Source organism: Tetrahymena thermophila (genome assembly GCF_000189635.1).
Source record: "Tetrahymena thermophila SB210 genomic scaffold scf_8254609, whole genome shotgun sequence".
NCBI classification, from domain to species: Eukaryota; Ciliophora; class Oligohymenophorea; order Hymenostomatida; family Tetrahymenidae; genus Tetrahymena; species Tetrahymena thermophila.
This window is the reverse complement of record NW_002476379.1, coordinates 160,481-180,197: the sequence shown is the minus strand read 5'-3', so window position 1 is coordinate 180,197 and position 19,717 is coordinate 160,481. Positions and strand designations below refer to the sequence as shown.

Below are 19,717 nucleotides of genomic sequence, written 5' to 3'. Positions count from 1 at the left end.
ATGAATAAGCTCTTATCTTCTAAATTCTTCCACTCTGCAAAGAGGCAACTAACATAAAAATCTACTTACAATTTTGCATAAATTTGCTCATCTGCTGCTGAAGCTCTTAGAGATGTTAAAGATGGCTCCAAGATTCTTATGGGTGGATTTGGTATATGCGGTATTCCTGAAAACTCAATTCTTGAACTCAAGAAAATGGGTGTAAAGGACCTGACTGTAGCTTCAAACACTTGTGGTAAGAATTAAAGCATTCATCTTCTAGATTTTTTTATAATTTTAGTTTGTAGTGAAAATATGTTTCATATTTGATTCATAAAAAGCATATCAGAAAATTATGAAATCAAGGGTGCTGAAGTCAAGATTTAAATAAAAATTTTATTAGTTTTAAATATATTAGAATCTTTTAATAAATTTCTTTTGTTTTACTTAAAAATGGAAAAAATTTATTTCAAATAGCAAGAATTTATAAATAAAAACAACAAAGCTAATTAAAGGTGCATATTTATTTGAAGGCATATTGATATTTTCTATTAGAATTAGTATGAACATGAGCTTGAAATATGCAATTACTTTATTATGTTTTATAATTAGTACAAAAATTTACACACATGGCAACAACTTAGAATAATACAATTTCTACTATCAACTAAATTTTACACAATATATTTATTTAAAATGTGAAGTCATGATATATTATTTATTATATAGGTGTGGCAGATTGGGGTTTAGGTCTTTTACTATAAACTAGATAGATCAAAAGAGTTATTGCTTCTTATGTCGGTGAAAATCCTGTTTTCGAAAAGCTTTTCAAGGGAGGCTTACTTGAAGTCGAATTAACTCCTCAAGGTACCTTAGCTGAAAAGATGCGTTCAGGTGGTTTAGGTATTCCTGCCTTCTACACACCCACTGGTGTTGGTACTTACGTAGAATATGGTAAGGTTCCTATTAGATATATTGCTAATACTCCTATTCCTGATATGCTCTCTAAGCCTAAAGAGGTAGAAACAAATAAATTATATATATTTTACCATAAGTTTTGATAACTGTTATTAATTCTATTAACTTATCAATAATTTGAGGTCTTTTTTATCTATTTACTGTTTATTAATTTTTTTTAAAAGAAAAATCCTTTTATTCATTATATTTTAAAAATCTAGCGTAGAATTTTTAATGGCAGAGCTTATATTATGGAAGAAACCTTGACTGGTGATTTTGCTATTGTTAAGGCATAAAAGGCTGATAGAAAAGGAAATTTGTACTACAATAGAACCGCTAAAAACTTTAACGAAGATGCAGTTATGGGTGGTAAGATTGCTATTGCTGAAGTCGAAGAATTAGTTGAGGATGGAGAACTTGATCCTGATTTGATCCATACTCCTGGTGTATTTGTTGATAGAGTCTTTGTAGGTGAAAAATTCGAGCATAGAATTGAAAAACCCATGTTCGATACTTCAGATTAACCTTAAAAACCCAAAGATAAAATTACTCACAAGGAAAGAGTTCGTGATAGAATTGTTGCTAGAGCTGCTAAGGAAGTTAAATCAGGAATGAATTTAAATCTTGGTATTGGTATGCCCACCTTACTTCCACAATTCTTACCTAAGGGTATTAACATTATGCTTGAGTCAGAATTAGGTGTTATGGGTGTTGGACCATATCCCAAGAAAGGACAAGAGCATGCAGATCTTATTAATGCAGGAAAAGTAAATCATTTATTTATCAAGAAAAAAGTTATTTTATTCTAATTATATTATGCTATCAAAAGGAACCTATCACTTTATTACCTGCTGCCAGTACTTTCTCTTCATCTTTATCTTTTGGTATTATTAGAGGTGATCATTTAGATATGACTATGTTAGGTGCTATGTAGGTTAGTAGAACATGTGATATTGCTAATTGGATTATTCCTGGTAAGTTAGTAAAGGGTATGGGTGGTGCCATGGATCTTGTCTCATGCAGATCTAAAGTTATAGTTTTGATGGAACATAATAATAAGCATGGTGAATTTAAGGTTGTCGACTAGTGTACCCTTCCTCTTACAGGCAAAGGTGTAGTCAACACTCTTATTACTGAAATGGCTGTTTTCAGAAACTGGGATGGAGAATTGGTTTGTGAAGAAATAGCTGAAGAATGTACCCTTGAATAAGTTAGAGAAGCTTCTGGATATGAATTCAGAGTTGCTGAAAATCTTAAAAAGTTCTGATTTGCTTGATAAAAAAGAGACATTAAATGAAAACTAAAATTAGAATATTTATTTCATTAGAACTGCCATTTTAATAAATTGGGATTTAAACTCTCAGTAATTCCTAAAATAACTTTTTATAAATATATTTATTAACACCTTACTTTTGTATTATTAGATATTTATTTATATCTTTATATTTCATGTTTTTGAATACTTAACTCGATATTCTCACAGCTTACCAAATTTACTTATCTATCAATCAATTAACTCAAGTATTTTATTCAATCTACACTATTTTTAAATAAATCTATTTATTTTCAATAACAAAATTTAATTGATTATGATAAACAATTTTTTTTTGTTGGTTTATTAGAATAAATCAAGATCCATTTTAAGTGTATTTTTTGATTTGTTTCAAACTTATTTTCAACAGTTTTATAAAGCATAAGAGCAAAAGTGACGAATTCTTTATAATTGAAAAAAATAGAAAATCTTTGAATTTATAATTTAAGTTCCTTAAAAGCTAAAAATTGAGATTTTTAAAAACCAAAAAATATATTTAAATTTTTTAAATATTAAAAAATAGTTTAAAATTAAATAAAAAATGAATAATTAATTTAAAAATATTTTAACAATTTATAATATTTAAAAATATTTAAAAAAATAAAATCTAAAAGTAAATTAAGTTTAATAAAAACTAATGTTGGAATATAAAATATTTCAAAATTTGATATTTTTTATATAATCATATTGTTACTTATATAAAGCTAAAAATCTACTTTTTTTAATAGTATAATCTTATAAAAATTAATCATTTGTATTTGTAATTTTAGGTGAAAGCATCGTAGAAACGGCATGAGGTATCTGAAGAATATTACCAGATGAAGAATCCAGGAATAGTGATACCTGATTTTTCTTTTCCTTCATTGCAAATTTAAGCTAATTTAGCAGGTTCAACATAACCAGTATTTGTGGCATCAGCAGTGACAGCTGGTTTACCAAGAATTAACTTTTCAGCAGGAATGCCATCGATTTTAATAATTTCTGAGTAAGAAGTATTAACAAAAGGTTTTCCACTTTCAACAAATAGAGATTCGTAAGAGTCGTAAGTATTAGAACCTTGATTGTAAAATTAAATGTTGTACCAATCGATGGTGTTACCTACTTCTTTTTCAACAGTGTAATAAGCACCATTGTCATAGTAAGCACGAGAGAAGTAAGGGGCTTGAGGAGCATGAGTGATTAACAAATGCTTGTTATCAAGCTTTTAACGTAAAACCTTTTAGAAAGTAATTAACCATTTGGTTCCAGTTCCATCAACAATAGCATCATTGTCTTCATAATCAATGTCAATACCATCAATGTAAGGATTTTCGTTTACCCACTTAGCTAAGCTTTCAGCAACAAGTGTAGGATCAAATCCAGTAGGGTTTTAAGCAGCTCCAAAAGCACTGATAAAAAGTAAGGAACCATTATCATGATAAAGTTTCTAAAGATTCTATTAAATTTCGGCATTAGTATTACCAATGACATCAGGTCCAATAAAATTAAGAGGCTTGTCATAAACTGAAACAGCGTCACCCATCATTCCATACATCCAGAAAGTAAGAATGAAAATGTCATAGCATTTAGAGTTGACACCCAAGCTGTTAAGTATGACTTAAGGAGGCCAGTATCCAGCTAATCTATTAACATAGGCAATAGATTTAAAAGGCTTAGCTTTAATAGCTTCAATCAACTCCTACTAACGAGTTTATGAAGAGGTGTCAGGTCTAATTGAAGCTCCATTCTTGTAATAGAAAGCAAAACCAGTGAGAAGAGAAACTGCAATTAAAGCAGAGACGACAAAAATAACTCTGTTTATTTACATTTATTAAATGATAGCTTTTAATACTGTATTTTGTTATTAATTAATATCTAATTTCAGATATATTAGTTTTTTACAAATCTTTTCATCCTCAAAAAAGAAATAAGCATGTACAACACAAGCTTAACTAATTAAATATTCAAATCATTATACTTGAGTAATTGAGAAAGGCAGATTTAATTATTAAATTGCCTCTCAAGAAAAAAGACTATAGCCACCAGTTTAAGTATGTGTGCATCAAAGAATAATTTAGTAAGAAAAAAATAAATGAAAAGCTCTATTTTTGTTATAATTACTGCATTGATAATAGAGGGAAATTAGAAGGAAATAATTAAAGAAAATTAATTCTCAAATGATTTCTGAAAAGTATAAAAGTATAAATTTTTAAATAAGACACTATAAAAATTTAATAAATTCTGATTCGAAAAATTTGGATTGCAATTATTTAAATTTGTAGATTAAAAAATATTTTAATTTTTTAGAACCATTTTGATTTTTTAAAGAGTTTTTAAATAAGTATTTTTTTTCTTCCTACTATCATACTTAATAGAATAAGTAAAAAATTCACCGTTAAATAAATTATTGTTACTATTAATATTTTTCTATTAAAATGATAAAAAAGACGTGGTGTTTGATTATCTTATATTTTTATATATTGGCTTATTTTTTAAAAATATATTGCATGCAATTTCTTTTATTAAGTGATATTCAAGTTTATTTGCATTTATAAACTTTTTATTAGCTTTTTCTTTATTTTTTTTTGTAAGTATGATGGATTTTTGCTCATTATATCATTTTTAAAAAAAATAGATGGAACCTTAAATTTATTTTAAAATATGAATTAAACTAAAAAAATAATAACACTTGAAGTTTATTTTAAAAAATATTATTTAAATAATTAAAACCTTTTCATCACTCAAAATGAGAAACAATAATAAAAAATTAATAATAAATATCCCAAATGTTGAATTTGGTAATTTGAAATTTAGTTGATAATTGAGAAATAGTTTACGATTTTTATACATCTAATAGAAATCTACATTATTTTTATTTTTATATATGGTTTAAATTATAAGAAAATAAATGGTGTGTATGTATGGGTTGTTTGTGTTTATTTAATTTATATATAATTTTTTTTCATTGTAAAATTCTAATATTTATATATCCTTGTACCTGTAATGATAAAAATTATGAATTAATGATCAAAAAAAGAATGACTGACTGAGCTATAAAAATAAACATTTATATCCAAAAATAAAATTATATTTAAAAGCTTTTTTTTTTTCAGTGCTATCATATAGATCAAATGCACCCACGCATTCTTTCTTTCTACTATATTATATTAATCTTCAAAATTATAATTAAACTTTATAAATATTGTTTTTTAGCTTAATAAAATTGCTATTTTTTAGTTATGCTTTTATTATTATTGACTGATTATCAATATTTCCTATACCCAAAAAGACCTTAAGAAGAATAAGAGTTAGACTTCGATGTGTTGGTCGAAGAAGGGTTTGTGTTTTATTTAGATTTATTTGAGTTATTAATTGCATTTGAAGTATTATTTGAATATGTAGGACTTGCTAGACCTGATTAATAGCTTGTCGGAGTATAGCTAAGTTTACTGCCTGCTGAAGTTCCTTTATGATGTGTTTGGCTGCTACTATATTAAGCGAAAGTAGCATTTTGTTATAAATTTGTGTTAGGAGACTAAGCGTGGTCCTGTCCTATGTAATTATTATTTTTAGGTACACTTTATGTATTTTATTTAGAAATTAGATCTTATGGACTTCTTGAAGGAGAAATAGCTGTATTCCCTAATGAAGTAACCTTTTTAGCATTTCCATTTTGATTAGCATCTTTTGTTTCATCAGCTGCTAGCTGAATACTAGATCTTTATTCGATAGGTTATTATTTGATATTATCATCATCGATTTTGATTGCATTACTAGAGGTGAAAGGATACACAGAGTCTATGCTTCCTTCAAATGACTTAAATATCATACTATTAGGATTAAATCTTACATTTACAGATTAAGGAGATTAGTTACCATTAATTTCACCATCTTAATTAAATGTTTTATTGTAAATATCTTTAATTCTCATTATTTCAGAGTATAGAGAGTCAATTTGATTAGCAGCAATGTTTTATGGCTTTGATTTCATGTCTGATAACCTATCAATTTTAAGTTTTAAATAATTTTAGAAACTGTAAATATTCTAGTAAGACAAAAAAAATTTGTTTACTTTGTGATGCAAGTCTTTATGAATTCGCCAAACTTATCGTAAATTCTCAAGAAACTCTGCTGGTACTTTAAAATTTCTTTTTCATGCTGGTCAGTAATTTTCTTTTATGTCTTTTCCATCAACTCTGTTTCTTCTTTCATTTTGTTGACTAAAAATTATTCTAATTCCTTAGTTTAATCTTTTTGAAGCTAAAAGTTTTGCTTTTCAGCTTTATATGCCTAATTTAATTATTTTAAGAAGGGATAAACAATTAATTAATCTAATTGAAGTTAAAGAAATTTTTATTACATCAGCATAATGCTCTGATTTAGATGTTTCCATTTTTAATTCATTCTGAAGAATTGATATTTTTCCTTCAAGTCTTTCTTTTTCTTTTAATACTTATTCTATGAATTCCTGATTGATACCATTAAAGAAATTTCCTTTTAGCTCTTAGTAAGTTCTTTTAATAAGGGTATTTCTTTGTTTTAATTCTTCAATTGCTCTATCGTATGTTAAAGGAATCAGATCTTTTGAGATAACTTCATCAACTAATTTATTTGATAAATAAAATTTTGTTATATTTTTACAAAATCAATTTTATTCATTTATTTACCTTCCTTTAGCTCCTTCATTATAGGACTGTCAGTTGTTTTTTCAATATCTAACTAAAATCCTATAAAGCTTCCCCTTAAACTTTTTCTAATTGTATCGTTAGAGGGTTTCATTAAGAGATTTCTGATAGACTCAGTGTCTTTAATAATTCTTGATTTCTTGGGTGCGAATTCTTAGTAAGTATTTATCTTTTCTTTTACAAACTAAGTTTCTAACTCAACTTGCTCTATTCTATTTCTTAACTATTTATAATTATAATTAGCCTCATTAATAACTTATTCAAGCTTTTAAATGTGCTTTGTTTGTATCTTATTTAAAATAGATTTCATCTTGGCCTTTCCATATTCTATAATTTATTTCCATTCTAAAGCGTTAATAGTTCTAGCAAGATGCTAATTAATTAAATGAGAGCTATATTTATAAAATAAATTAAAATGGTTAAGTTGACTTAAATAAATTTTATATTACTTGAAAAGTTATTTTTTAAGCAAAATTATCATTAAATCTCTTGATATAGGAACTTGTTAACTGTACTACTCTAGTTAACCAGGAAATTCTACAATTTATTCTAAAACATCTTATGTATTGCAAACCTTATTGAAATCAAGCTCTCCAATAAAAGATCCTCTTAATTAATCATCGGCTGGTTTCGAATTAGAGCTTTCTCTTCTTGCTGACTTAAATCTATCATCGTCTAGCACTGAAAACTCAGCTTAAGACTTAAATAACTCCTAGTCATCAACCCCGATTTGTTTCATATTTTTTTATACATCTGCCCATTTTTAAACAAGATTCTATATTTTTTAAATCAATTAATTTATATAATTCCTTAATTTTAAAATATAAATCTTACATCGTAGTTAAAGTTGATGCTATTTTTGAAGTATTCAGAGAAGTGAATTTCAGAGAAATTTAATTTATCCTTTAAAAATTCTTCAACCTTCTTTTATGCTTTTAATCAAAGAATTAATCAGAATTTTTATTTATTATAAAAAAAATTTACAAATTTCTTATTTTTCTTTCATTAAAACACCTATTGAGTTTTCTTGCTTGCAGATATTATCAACTAAAGACTAAATTTGCTTGTGTAAAATTTCAATTTCAAATCTATTATAATCATTTTTAGTTATTTATTGAGAATGATTATATTCTAATTTGTGCTTCTCCTCACGCACATCAGCAAGGGATCTTTCAGTTTCTAGCTAAATTTTTTTGAGTTCCATAATTTCTTTTTCTAAGTTTCTGCATTAACTAACTTTTTCTTAGTAGGCAAGCTTATAGTCAAGGTTCAAAGCAGGACCTTTAACTGATGAGGAGGATTATTATTGCTACTATAATTGAGCCATATTTTAAATATTTTTTTAGGTCGAGCTTGGTCTCTTTCCACTAAATTAACTAAACTAAACTTATTTTTCAATAGCAGTCTCGCTTGATAGAATATTGTTATTATTATTACCATTAACATTGTTTATTTGACTCTCATCTAACTCTGAATCTTCATAAGATTTTGAATTATTATTTTTTAGATTGCCCTCTTTTGCTGTTTAGGCATCTTCCATATTCTCAGCTAATTCTGAGCAATTAAGTATGTCTTCTAATGCTTTCACTAAATAAATAAAATATTTTTATTTAAAACTTTATCATTTAAATTTATTTAATTTACTATTTTGTTAAATGGCCTACTATTACTGCTCAGGTGTAGCTCTTCCTTCCTTGACAGAAAGCAGCATAGATTATTAGTTAGATTTTAATTAATCTCTCAGCTATTTAATGATTTTTTTGAAATTATTATTCTACTTTTATGCCTTTTCAAGTTCTGTTTTTAGCTACTCTATAAGTTTTCTCATTTAATCTACCGATAATTTGACATTCATCTTAACATTATTTTTTATTGTCTTAGCACGAGTAGCGAATTTTAGAGTACTTATCTGCTCTTCATGCTAACTAGAATGTGGTGAAATAGCAGCTACTAGTGATGTCTTATAGTTACCACCAAGTGATTCTTACAAAATTCTAGTCAGTTTTGAATCTCTGTAAGGAATATGTTCTTAGTTAGAAGTTAAAGCATGAATAACATTACCTATATTTATTTTTTTATTTGAATAATGTTTAAATTTAAATCTAGAATAAATCACTATATAAATATTTATTTATAATCAATTTACCAAGACAAGAAAGAGAAAGGTTAATTTTTTTAGCTTCTTCTAGAGTTTCGCCAGTTGCTTGAGTTTTGGCTATCTTTTCTGAACCTGCAAGATCAACTAAATTCAATTTACCTAACTTTTCTTAACCATTGCTATATCTTTATGTAACAGTGATAGTAAAAATTGTATGAGAACGAGATGAGTATTCATTCATTCTTGTTTCACGTGTCTGCTTACTTTAATAACCTAAATTTATTGCATCTAAAATATCCTCTTCACAATCGACAGAAATTGCTGTTAAACCTTATACATAAATACCACCTTTTTGTGGATTTTCTTTAATTTTTAAATTAACTCTATCAACTTTTAGCAAATCGAAAAGCTACTCTTTATAAATTTCTAACATGCTTACTGTAATACTGAATTCAATATCTTAATCGAGTGCATTAATATAACTGAAGATCTGGTTGCTGACACGAGGAATAATACCTTTTTGCTTGGGATCATTAACATCACCAAACATAGTATAGGTCTTACCAGAACCTGTAGGACCATATGCAAATATAGTACCGTTGTATCCTTAGAGCACATCATTAACCATTTCTCTTCCGACATCTTCATAAATTTATTCCTAGTTATTATTATATATATTTATTTGAATTACTTTGTGTGTAAAAAGCATATTATATTTTCTATTACTTATTATGTATCAGGAGGATATACTTTATCGAGGGTATATAAACCTTTTTCAGGCATAACACAAATAGTTTTTGTATCGTTAAAACGAAGATTTTCATTTCCCATTCCATTTTCATTAAATTCAATTTCCATTTTATTTAAAGGTCTTACTCTTATAAAAGTTTTAATATTGCTTGATTTCTACTTCTAATCAAACTGTTTAAGAACCTCAAAGTTAACGCTTTAATCCATAGCTTAGTTAGGAGAACTAAGATCATTAAAAGCAGCACTTTTAGCATCAGCAAATCCATTTAATGTTGATATATTTATATTATTAGTAGCATTTTAAGCTTAATTTGCTGTTCCTAAGTTAATACTGCTAATCAAATTTCCATTAGTAGGATTTTTACCTATTTAATTTTTATTTATTTTAAAATATCACTTAAAAAAATTTATAATTATGATCTAAGCATCAATTTTAAATTGAAAATATTTTTGCAATAATAAATTCTTTGTTCTTTTATGACAAAATTTCATATTTAAATCTAAAATATATATTATTTAAATGGCATAAAGATAACTTATAAAGATTTTACTTGTAAGATTTGGTGTCATGCTTGAATAGTTTTTGCTTGGGCTTTTTTGGAGTTAATTGAAGTTCTAACTGCTTTATAATAACTATGATGGCTAATTTATGCTTACTGCTTTTTTTAATATTTATCCTTAGTTTGCTTAACTAGCTGTACCATTGTTTATGCTTAAATTAGTGTTATTATTGCTTACATTATTGTTTGTACTACTATTAGTAACTTAGTTTGTTAAATTAGTTACAGTAATTCCAGGGAGATTAAAGCTAAACGTATTTTTTTAGTTTGCACTGCTAGAGGCTGGATTTTCTACTTTATCAATTGGTGTTATTCCTGAAATATCAAGCTAATTCAGGGGACTCTACTCTGGAATAATTTAATTATCGCTTTGTTAACTTGCCTAAACTTTTTTAGGCTCTTAGGAGTTAATGTTGCTTAAACTTATTTGCGCAGATGGAGACTTTGCAGGTTGGAGAGAAATGTTTGCTGTTTACTTTTTATCATTCGGCTTTAACGATATAGAAGGGTTCTTAGAAGTAACAACCATCCTTTTATAGTTAGATTTTTAAAAATTCATAAATAATTTTGATAGTTAATAAATTTTGATAGTAAATGAAAAAATTTGACTGCTAACTAGATGGTTTTTTATGATTTAAAAATTTAAAATAAATTGAATTAGTGATAATGTAAGGAAAAGAAATTTTGATGATCAATTTCAATTTTCTTTTTTTTATTTGTTTAAATTTTAAAAAAATCAAATAACAATAAAACAAGCAGGTTAGCGACATTTAAAATTTAAGATTTACTTGCATGCTTTTCAATTTAATTTCTCATTTTATTTATTTATTATTTATCTTATCTAATTATTCCATTTTTTTTACAAATTTTGCTCTTTATACATTTATATATTATTATAAAATGGCAAATTCTCAATGAAAAATGGAAGCCAGCCAATATATTTTGCAGTTATTTAAAATTTTATCCTCTTTATAACAATTATGCTTGTAATTTGTATTGCTTTTATTTTTTTGTATATTATGCGTTTCTCAACCTCTAGAGTTTAATTATATTTTCTTTCTTTAAAAATTTCAAATTTTTTCATATTTTCAATAAGATATTTTCAGTACATATTAATCTATTATCAAGTTTATTCAGTATTTGTTTTTAGATAGCCAGTTAAAAAACAATAATCTAATATATGTATGCCTGAAATATTTGTTTAAAGAATTTTATTACTCAGTCAAATATTTACCCTTTTTAAAATTGAAAAATGCTATTACTTTTGACTGTTGTTTGGTTAAAGCTCTGCTTGTCTAGCATTTGATGAAGTAGACTGCTTTTCCTAATTATTCCTCGTAGGTGAGACCATATTTGTGCGACCTATTCGTTTTTAGGAATACAAATATTATTTTTAAATATTGAATTATATTGAAATTGGTTAATTCTAATAGAAAAAAATAAATAAATCATCTTCAGTGCAATTTTTATTTTTTGATTTGTATAAATTCAAATATTTTACAAATGAATGTTTGCTTAGTTAATATTTATCTTTGAAAGATATAAATTGGCAATCAAAGTTATGTATATAATTTGCTATTTGAAATATGAATCTAATTGAAATATCTCAAGTATAAAATAGTTAGTTATTTACTCTTTTCCTAACCCTTTGAAGATAAAGAACTTGATACTCCTAGGACTCCTTTTGATCTAGAATTCATTTCCTAAAAGCTAATTTATCTGAATTGAATGTAAATAAGATTTGATGTCTTTTCCAGTTAATTAAATCTTTTAATAGTTGTATTAAACCTTTTGGATTATAATGTTTATTGAATTTCTTTTTATATTTAAAAATTATAAAAAATATTAATTAAATTGATTTTTGTATTATATTTTTTTACCAAGAAATAAAAAATTAGTCAGAAATATCAATATCAATAATTAGTTTCTTTCACTTTTTATCTATCAATCAATCTATTAGCTATCTAGCTATTTATTTATTTATTGTTTATTCTGTGCGATTCTCTCTCTCTCTATTTATTTATTTATTATTTATCAGTTCTTTGATTACCTCTCTAATAATTATTTTTGTTAAGCAGCATACTAAGTTACAGTCTAATTTTCTTTATACATATTTCATAAAATTAAATATCAATTATTATTCTTGTTCAATATTTAGTCTTGAATTTTACTAATACAAATATTTTTTATCACAATTATTACCTATTTATTTTATTTTGATGGTCAAAACTTAATATTTCTCATACTAATTATTTTGCCTAAAAATGAAATTTATTTTCAAATACCAAAAGGAAACCTTAGTGCTAAATGCATTTCACTACATGTAATTGAAGTAAATTAATATCATATCTGTATTTTAATTAAAACTAGGAAATAATTTTAATTTTTAAAAAAGAATTCATAAATTTACAATTAACTCTTTTTATTGGCATATAACAATCTAAATATAAATTTAATTTCTTCAAAATGATTGATACTCAGTGAAAAATATTAATTGAATATGTGTTATATTTATTGTTTGTAACATTTTATTAAAAGATTAGTATTAAATTTCTACCAGATAATTTTGTTACTTAATGTAACAAAACCATTAAAAAACTTAATTTCAATTAATTTTTTGTGGTCTATGATTTATTTATTTTCAAATGGTTATATTAGATATCCAAAAAATACCAATCATATTGTATCATAATACATTAACATTTCTTTATTGAATATTTACTTTATTTTTTTAATACTTCAAAAATATTTTTTTTAAATATTGATTGCACATTTAAAAATATTTGATTGTTTAAAGTCAAAAATAAAGTTAAAACTAACTTAAATAAATGAAAATTCAAGCTTATTGTTGATAATCTTTCAAGCTTATTAATTAAAATCTTGGAATATTTTAGTTTAGGTTTGTGTAATATGAAGAATAAAATTAATTTACTAACAAAAATATCTTTCCTATATTTAATATGATTGTTTTGATTAATTCATTTACACTTTTTGATATGTTTAAATCGTAATAATAACTTTAGACTGTTTGTTTTCAAATATATAGAAGTCAATATTTGCAATTTATTATGTTAAAAAATATAAGTTAAATAAAATTTAATAATTTATTTTTTTCGTTTTTCTTCAACAAATTTATATGCAAAAAGAATAATAGATTCTTTTAATATAAAAGTACAAATAAAAGCCTGCAAGAAATAATGAAATAAATCAAACAAAAAAATGGCATATACAACTATAAAATACAAAAAAATAAATTTAATAAGTATTACAAGAGTGAATATTTGAGAGATAGTAGATATTGATTGATAGATAGATATCTTGATTGTTTTGGAATTGATTGAAAGGAAATAAAAATTATCTCTTGACTGAATTAAGATCACTCACAATTTCTTGTCCACTATTTATGCTTATTTCTGATTAATTTATTTCACTTCATGCATTTATTTATTTTATTATTAAAAGATACTTTGTAAGTAGGATATAGATTATAATGATATAAGGGTAAGTAAAGCAGTTTGTTACCATTAATATTTGGTATTTGTATCAAGAATAAGAGCCAACTTGGTTTTCAAGAATAGCTAGTTTATTTATGCACGATATAATTAGTTATTATATTTGACTCTTTTCCTTTTTAAGCTCTGTTAGTTGTGATTATAACTTAGAATTTTCATCTTTTTATGCACCAATTGCTAATTTTAAGTTTTTAAGCAAAGCTGCTAATGTTGGTTTTGTTGTGTTATTTATTTCTTCGTTGTATACAGTTACTTCTTATTTCATTGCTGATAATTCTTATCTCAAATTTTCGATATCCTTGTTGTATTCCCCTAATTGCTAGTTTGTTGATTCTATGATGCTCTTTTGATAGTAAAAATAACTTGTTTAATAATTGCAGAGTTAAAAATAAGAAACCAATAAAATTAAGAGAGCTAAATTCTTTTTATAGCAGAAAAACAAATATATTTCTGTAATCTATGAAATCTTTGGCTCTCAAATCTTCTGAATTTATTTTAAACCTTTTACCTTAACCAAAGCAATGTGGTTTTTCACATTTGTTGCTGATTATTAATCAAAACCAGAGTTTTTCAATTCTGCATTATAATCATCTTCCATTTTTATGTGTGCTAATCTTTTCGTTAAAAATAATTTTAATCTACAAATGTCAAAGGCATATTTATTCTAATTTAAAATGTGTATCCATAAATTAAATATCTTCCAAAACTATTTATAAATATTTATTTTACTTAATATGATTTTTGTACTGTTTTTCTTGTTTGTTTTACTTTCGTACTTCTTTTTATCTAAAGTTACTTTGTGTTTTTATTTATAATTAAATACTATTATTTATAAAACTTCTTTTTTCAATCTTCCATAAAATTAATGAAACTCAAAAATCATACAGAAATCATCATTAATACAATACAAGCATTTAATAACTATTAACAAATAATTGCCACATTTATTCTGCCAAATTAATTTAATAATTATAAATAAATAAATATTAATTAATTAACTAATTCTATTAAAAATTCATCATTTAAAAAAATTTTATTTACCTAAAATATTTCAATCTACATTCATCAAAAATATGTAAAGCAATTTTTTTATATAGCCTATTTTGTATAATTAACTTTGCTTTTTTAATTAACTTTAAGGGATCTATTTAAATGGCTTAAAGAATACATAAAGATAGTCCTTACTATTTAAACCTTAGTGAATACATATTCAAATTTTTTATTGGCTTTAGATTTAAGGGATTTGCATTATTTATCAATGGGTTTTTAATTCAACAGTATATTTTTTGGGTCATAATTATTAAATTGATATTAATATTTTATGATGTTTAATAGATAGTCTATTTTGAATATAAAAATTAGAAATAAGAATAAAAACAGTTAAAAAATATAAATTAATTCTCAAAAAATGTAATTTATTAATCTAAGGATACGTATAAAATGATTTCAATATTAACATATACTATTTATTATAATTATTTAAATAATCTATTTTCCCTAATAGATTTAAATATTTAATTTTTAGTATAAATGAAGATAAATTTGTTGTTTAAAAGTATCAGATCAAAGGAGTTATGATATTATAAAAATTAATGTTGTTTATTTTGACTTTTAGTTCTTTTGATTAAATTAGTTTTTAGATAGATTTTATATTAATTTTTAATTTTATGATTTATTAATTACTAAAATGATGTTACTTAATTATTAATAAATATAATTCTCTCTTTAACAATAGGTAATGTTAACAAAAATTTTACTTTATAAATATTATTTTTTTAGATATCAATTATTAAAAATAGTTTTGAAAAATATTCAACTAAGATTATGTTCATTAATTATAATTTTTTGTTCTGTAAAGTCTTACAATTTCTTTGAAAAATATTCCTTTGTAAATTTAATGAAATTTACAAAATATTGTTTGCCAAAAAATATCAACTTTTATTTTAATTCTATGCATATACAATTTAATTCCTTTTAAATATTTTAATAATTAATATTTAAATTTATTTAATTATCATCTAAATATCAATTCAAATTTCTATTTTAAAAGAAAAAATGTGTTGGATAGTTAAATTCAATCAATGTATAAAAGATGATTAGAGAGTGATAGAGTGTGTTAAAAAACTAACAGATACATTCTTATTTTTTTAAACATTATCGAAAAAACTTGTGAAACAAAAAAAACTTATTTAATCAAATTTATTGTTAGGTTTTCAATTGCAAATTGAATAAGAAAAAAATAAATAAATATATTCATTTTTACCTTAAAAAGTGATTACTTAAGATTGAATAATAATTAGATTAATCCTAAATAAAATATTTTTTCTTAAGAATTCAGTCTTCTCATTATTTTTATTAAATAATTATTGGCTTAAATATTAAGCATATTGAATGGGATGTTAATAATCTAGAAATACTGTTCCAACAGAGTATCTAGAATAAGATGATTAGGATATATAAAATTTTAATGATGAACAAAAAATAAGGAATTTATTTCAGAATATAGATAATAACTAAGATAGGTAGCCTTTTAAGCAAGGTGTTTGTAATTAACAAGTGCCTTAAGCAAAAGGATGTAGATATAATGAGGCTCCAACAAAAGGATTGAGTACTTCAAATTTAAGCAAAAAATTTAATGAAAGTAGAACTTTAGATCTCATAAACAATGAATTATTTTCTAACAGAGTTAGCTAATCTGCACGAGATTCAAAAAGGTTTTCAGTTTACAATAAATAAAACAACTCTATTTTAAAAGAATTTAGATAAAAAAAATAATTTTAAAAAAGTAACCAATAAAATAAACAAAGTATAAGTTAAAATTAATGGCAAATAATTTAGATGTACAATTAATAAAATTAAAAAACTAGTGTTGATTTATCTTAAATATCTTTTTCTTCAGCTCTCTCTTCTTAACTTTAAGTTAGATTTTAGTCAACATTAAGAGATCTAAATAAAATTCAAAACAAAGAATAAGAAAATGAATTTTAGCCATAGTCTTAAAATACTATTTTTTCTTATAAATATCATTAAAAAAATTAAGATAAAGAGAATATTGAAGCTAAAAGCTAAAAAAAACAATAAATGATTGAATCTGCAAGATAAATTATGTCAATTAGATCAGGAAAATCAATTTAGGTATGCGAAGAAGAGTATGACTGCATCAAGTATATGATTTTTGAAAAAATGGTTCCTTAGATGGTTAAGAAAGGATCTCCTTTTACTCAATTTTAAAATGAAATAACACATATTTTAGAAAAATGGGGGTAATTTGTACATTAAGCTATTATTTAATAAACTGGTGAGATTAGAAATTTTGTATCAATTCGAAACACAAATGATTATATAAGAATAACTCATGAGTTATCTTGCTGGAAACAATTCTCTGTACTAGAATAATTTGTTTTAGATGTTCTTAATTAACCTGTAAACTTTTAATATTTAGATGTAATTAAAAATAATGCTTAAAAAATCAAAGCTCTAAGTTGCTTTGTTTGGATTGAGCTTTCTTACTAAAAGGATATAAATAAACTGGATATTTAAGTAGGCGTATCAGAAAAATAGCCATATGATAAGCGTATACTTCAAAGCCTCATAATTAATAAAAATGAAAGAAGCAACATAATGGATTGGTATAATATCGCTTAGCCAATAGCTAATGAATATGGCTTTATTATAAATAGTTAACACATTGATGAAATTTATGACTTTTATATATTTGAAAATGATGAAAAAACTAATTTGAAGTGCTCTTTGCAGGCATTCTATAATTATGGAGCCTAATTCTCTAAAAGTATAACTGATGTTTTAGACTAAATTCCTGGAAATGACTTTCATGTTATGTTTCATTTGAATAGGTTTGGTTTATTAAATTTAAAGCTTTCTCTATAAAGTCTAAATTTGGATGAAGAATCAATAATTTTTGATGACATCTTGAGCAATTTAGACAGTTAGAAATAATAGGAAAGCCTAAAAAGTTTATGGGAGTGGTATAATTAATATATATTTAATGAAGAAAATGTTTACACACTTCACTATTTAGAGTTAAATCCAGATGGTCTATATTTATATAAAACAAGAGAAATTTCAATTGATGAGGATTCATAAATTTGAAATTTCAATAATATGATTAGAGTCTAAATAAATCAATACTATTTATTTTCCATTATCAATTTTATAAATTAATCCTTGATTTTCTTATTTATATTTATATAATTTACTTTTCACCAAATAAAAATCTCTCAATTCATTCAAATATTTTCTTTCAATTTTTAATATCATTTAAAATTTTTTGTATGTTTATTTTTAAAAGATTATTTATTTATTTTTTTTTTTGAGATTCTCAAAAAAAAATTTTTATATTTTTATGAGTTTCCATTCTTAATAAAATTATTTGGTTGAATTCAATATTATTTTAATATTATTTGATAGAGATATTGTTTAAAATTTAAAAATAGTTCTATTTAAAAATTTAAAAATTAATAAATAAAGATAATAATTTTTGGACTAATTTCTATCATCTAACAAACAAAAAGATGAACATTAGATTTACTAAATAAGTATTTGGAATCCTCCTCAAACTCTTTAATTTGATTAATTATTGAAACTAAAAAGAAAATCTAAATTAATTTTTCCAGAAAATGAAATATAATTTATTGAAAAATAGTTTTTAATATTTTATAATACTTTTTAAAAATAAATAATAAACTTATTATTTTTTATATTTTATTCACCCTTTCTATTTATTTTAAATAAGTTTTTATGAGAAAATATAATCACAAAAATTTATTTTTATTTTTTGTTTGGTACCTTTTTGTAACAAAAGATATTCTTTAATTTTTGAATCAAACTTGGAAGGTTTTTGCAAATTAAATGCCTTAGGCAAAGCACCATAAAGTAGATGAAATTATATAACCATGCTTTTCAGCAAGAGTTGTTAAAGTATCTGTAATATTTTCGTCAATGTCAATCAAATGGACAAAAATTGACTCTGCATCTTCTAAGTCTTATTTTGGATTGATGTTTTCTTATTTGTTTCCATTTACTTCTAAAAATACTGATTTTGTGCAACTACAGCTTCTCCATGGATCTGTATAGGTTGGGGGACTCTCTTTATTTGATACTTTTAAAGGTTATTCTTCTGCGGTATAACCTGTTTCTTCTTTTAATTCTCTTATAGCATTTTAAACTAAATCTGGGGTATCCATTAGACCAGCAGGGATTTCTAAAACAAATTTATCAACAGGAGCACGGTAGTTTGCAATAATAATTAGTTTTGAAGGTTAATTGTCTTTTTTTATAATTGCAAAAGTGGCCACTCCATCATAAGGAGTATTTTTAATTCTTGTTGTACGCTCTATAGATTCGTAATTTTCTATTTTTTTACCTCGTATTTCGAAGTCTATGTACTTCATTTTTAACCATTTTCCCACAAATGCATCTCTTTCTCCTAATCTTTTAGGTTAAGAGTACTAATTATTTTTTATATCTTGATTTTATTAGTTATCCATCTTGCTAAAACTAAATAAAAGTCTTTAAGTTAAGAATTCAGTAGATCCTAAATTTAGAGAGGATTTTCTTTATTTAGAAAATGTTGAGGATTTAGCTTATGAAATATAGCTTGGTAATTTATTTATTATATTTTTTATTGCAAAAAACATAGAATCAGATATACAATTTATAATTAGTAAAAAAAAACTAAATTAAATTGTTTTTGATGATATCAATTATTTTTCAAATCAAATATTTGCCAAAAAAAATTTTTAGATATTTTTGGTAATTAATTAGTATTCTAGCTAATTATTTCTTTTGATGGTAATGAATGAATGTATGAATTCTCGAAGCAAACCAAATGCTAAATAATGCGAAAAATATTATTTATAATTAGG

At 24.1% G+C, this 19,717-nt stretch overlaps 6 protein-coding genes across 6 annotated transcripts; 2 read left to right on the top strand and 4 right to left on the bottom strand. All coding sequences in view use genetic code 6, as the record gives it.

Moving 5' to 3' along the window:
• On the top strand, positions 1-2,203 carry TTHERM_00442180 (succinyl-CoA:3-ketoacid-coenzyme A transferase; the record flags this gene model as incomplete). The annotated part of the gene is made up of 4 exons (XM_001033131.3): positions 1-235; positions 709-998; positions 1,158-1,703; positions 1,766-2,203. 4 exons carry the CDS (start codon positions 1-3, stop codon positions 2,201-2,203), a joined length of 1,509 nt encoding a protein of 502 aa, XP_001033131.1.
• A 793-nt stretch (positions 2,204-2,996) lies between these two features.
• On the bottom strand, positions 2,997-4,136 carry TTHERM_00442170 (glycoside hydrolase family 18 protein; the record flags this gene model as incomplete). The annotated part of the gene is made up of 1 exon (XM_001033130.4): positions 2,997-4,136. The coding sequence occupies exon 1, from the start codon at positions 4,053-4,055 to the stop codon at positions 2,997-2,999; it is 1,059 nt and encodes a 352-aa protein (XP_001033130.3). The 5' UTR covers positions 4,056-4,136.
• Positions 4,137-5,492: 1,356 nt separating this feature from the next.
• On the bottom strand, positions 5,493-12,020 carry TTHERM_00442160 (kinesin motor catalytic domain protein; the record flags this gene model as incomplete). The annotated part of the gene is made up of 13 exons (XM_001033129.3): positions 5,493-6,228; positions 6,300-6,517; positions 6,588-6,829; positions 6,895-7,304; positions 7,362-7,687; positions 7,747-7,844; positions 7,897-8,499; positions 8,557-8,973; positions 9,059-9,668; positions 9,737-10,125; positions 10,312-10,850; positions 11,583-11,682; positions 11,954-12,020. 13 exons carry the CDS (start codon positions 12,018-12,020, stop codon positions 5,493-5,495), a joined length of 4,755 nt encoding a protein of 1,584 aa, XP_001033129.2.
• Positions 12,021-13,863: 1,843 nt separating this feature from the next.
• TTHERM_00442140 (hypothetical protein) lies at positions 13,864-14,430 on the bottom strand (the record flags this gene model as incomplete). The annotated part of the gene is made up of 2 exons (XM_001033127.1): positions 13,864-14,175; positions 14,341-14,430. The coding sequence occupies 2 exons, from the start codon at positions 14,428-14,430 to the stop codon at positions 13,864-13,866; spliced, it is 402 nt and encodes a 133-aa protein (XP_001033127.1).
• A 1,793-nt stretch (positions 14,431-16,223) lies between these two features.
• TTHERM_00442130 (hypothetical protein) lies at positions 16,224-17,942 on the top strand (the record flags this gene model as incomplete). The annotated part of the gene is made up of 1 exon (XM_001033126.1): positions 16,224-17,942. One exon carries the CDS (start codon positions 16,224-16,226, stop codon positions 17,940-17,942), a length of 1,719 nt encoding a protein of 572 aa, XP_001033126.1.
• Positions 17,943-18,500: 558 nt separating this feature from the next.
• Positions 18,501-19,497, bottom strand: TTHERM_00442120 (NUDIX hydrolase). Its single transcript, XM_001033125.2, has one exon. The coding sequence runs from the start codon at positions 19,487-19,489 to the stop codon at positions 18,674-18,676; it is 816 nt and encodes a 271-aa protein (XP_001033125.2). The 5' UTR covers positions 19,490-19,497; the 3' UTR covers positions 18,501-18,673.
• Positions 19,498-19,717: the final 220 nt, after the last annotated feature.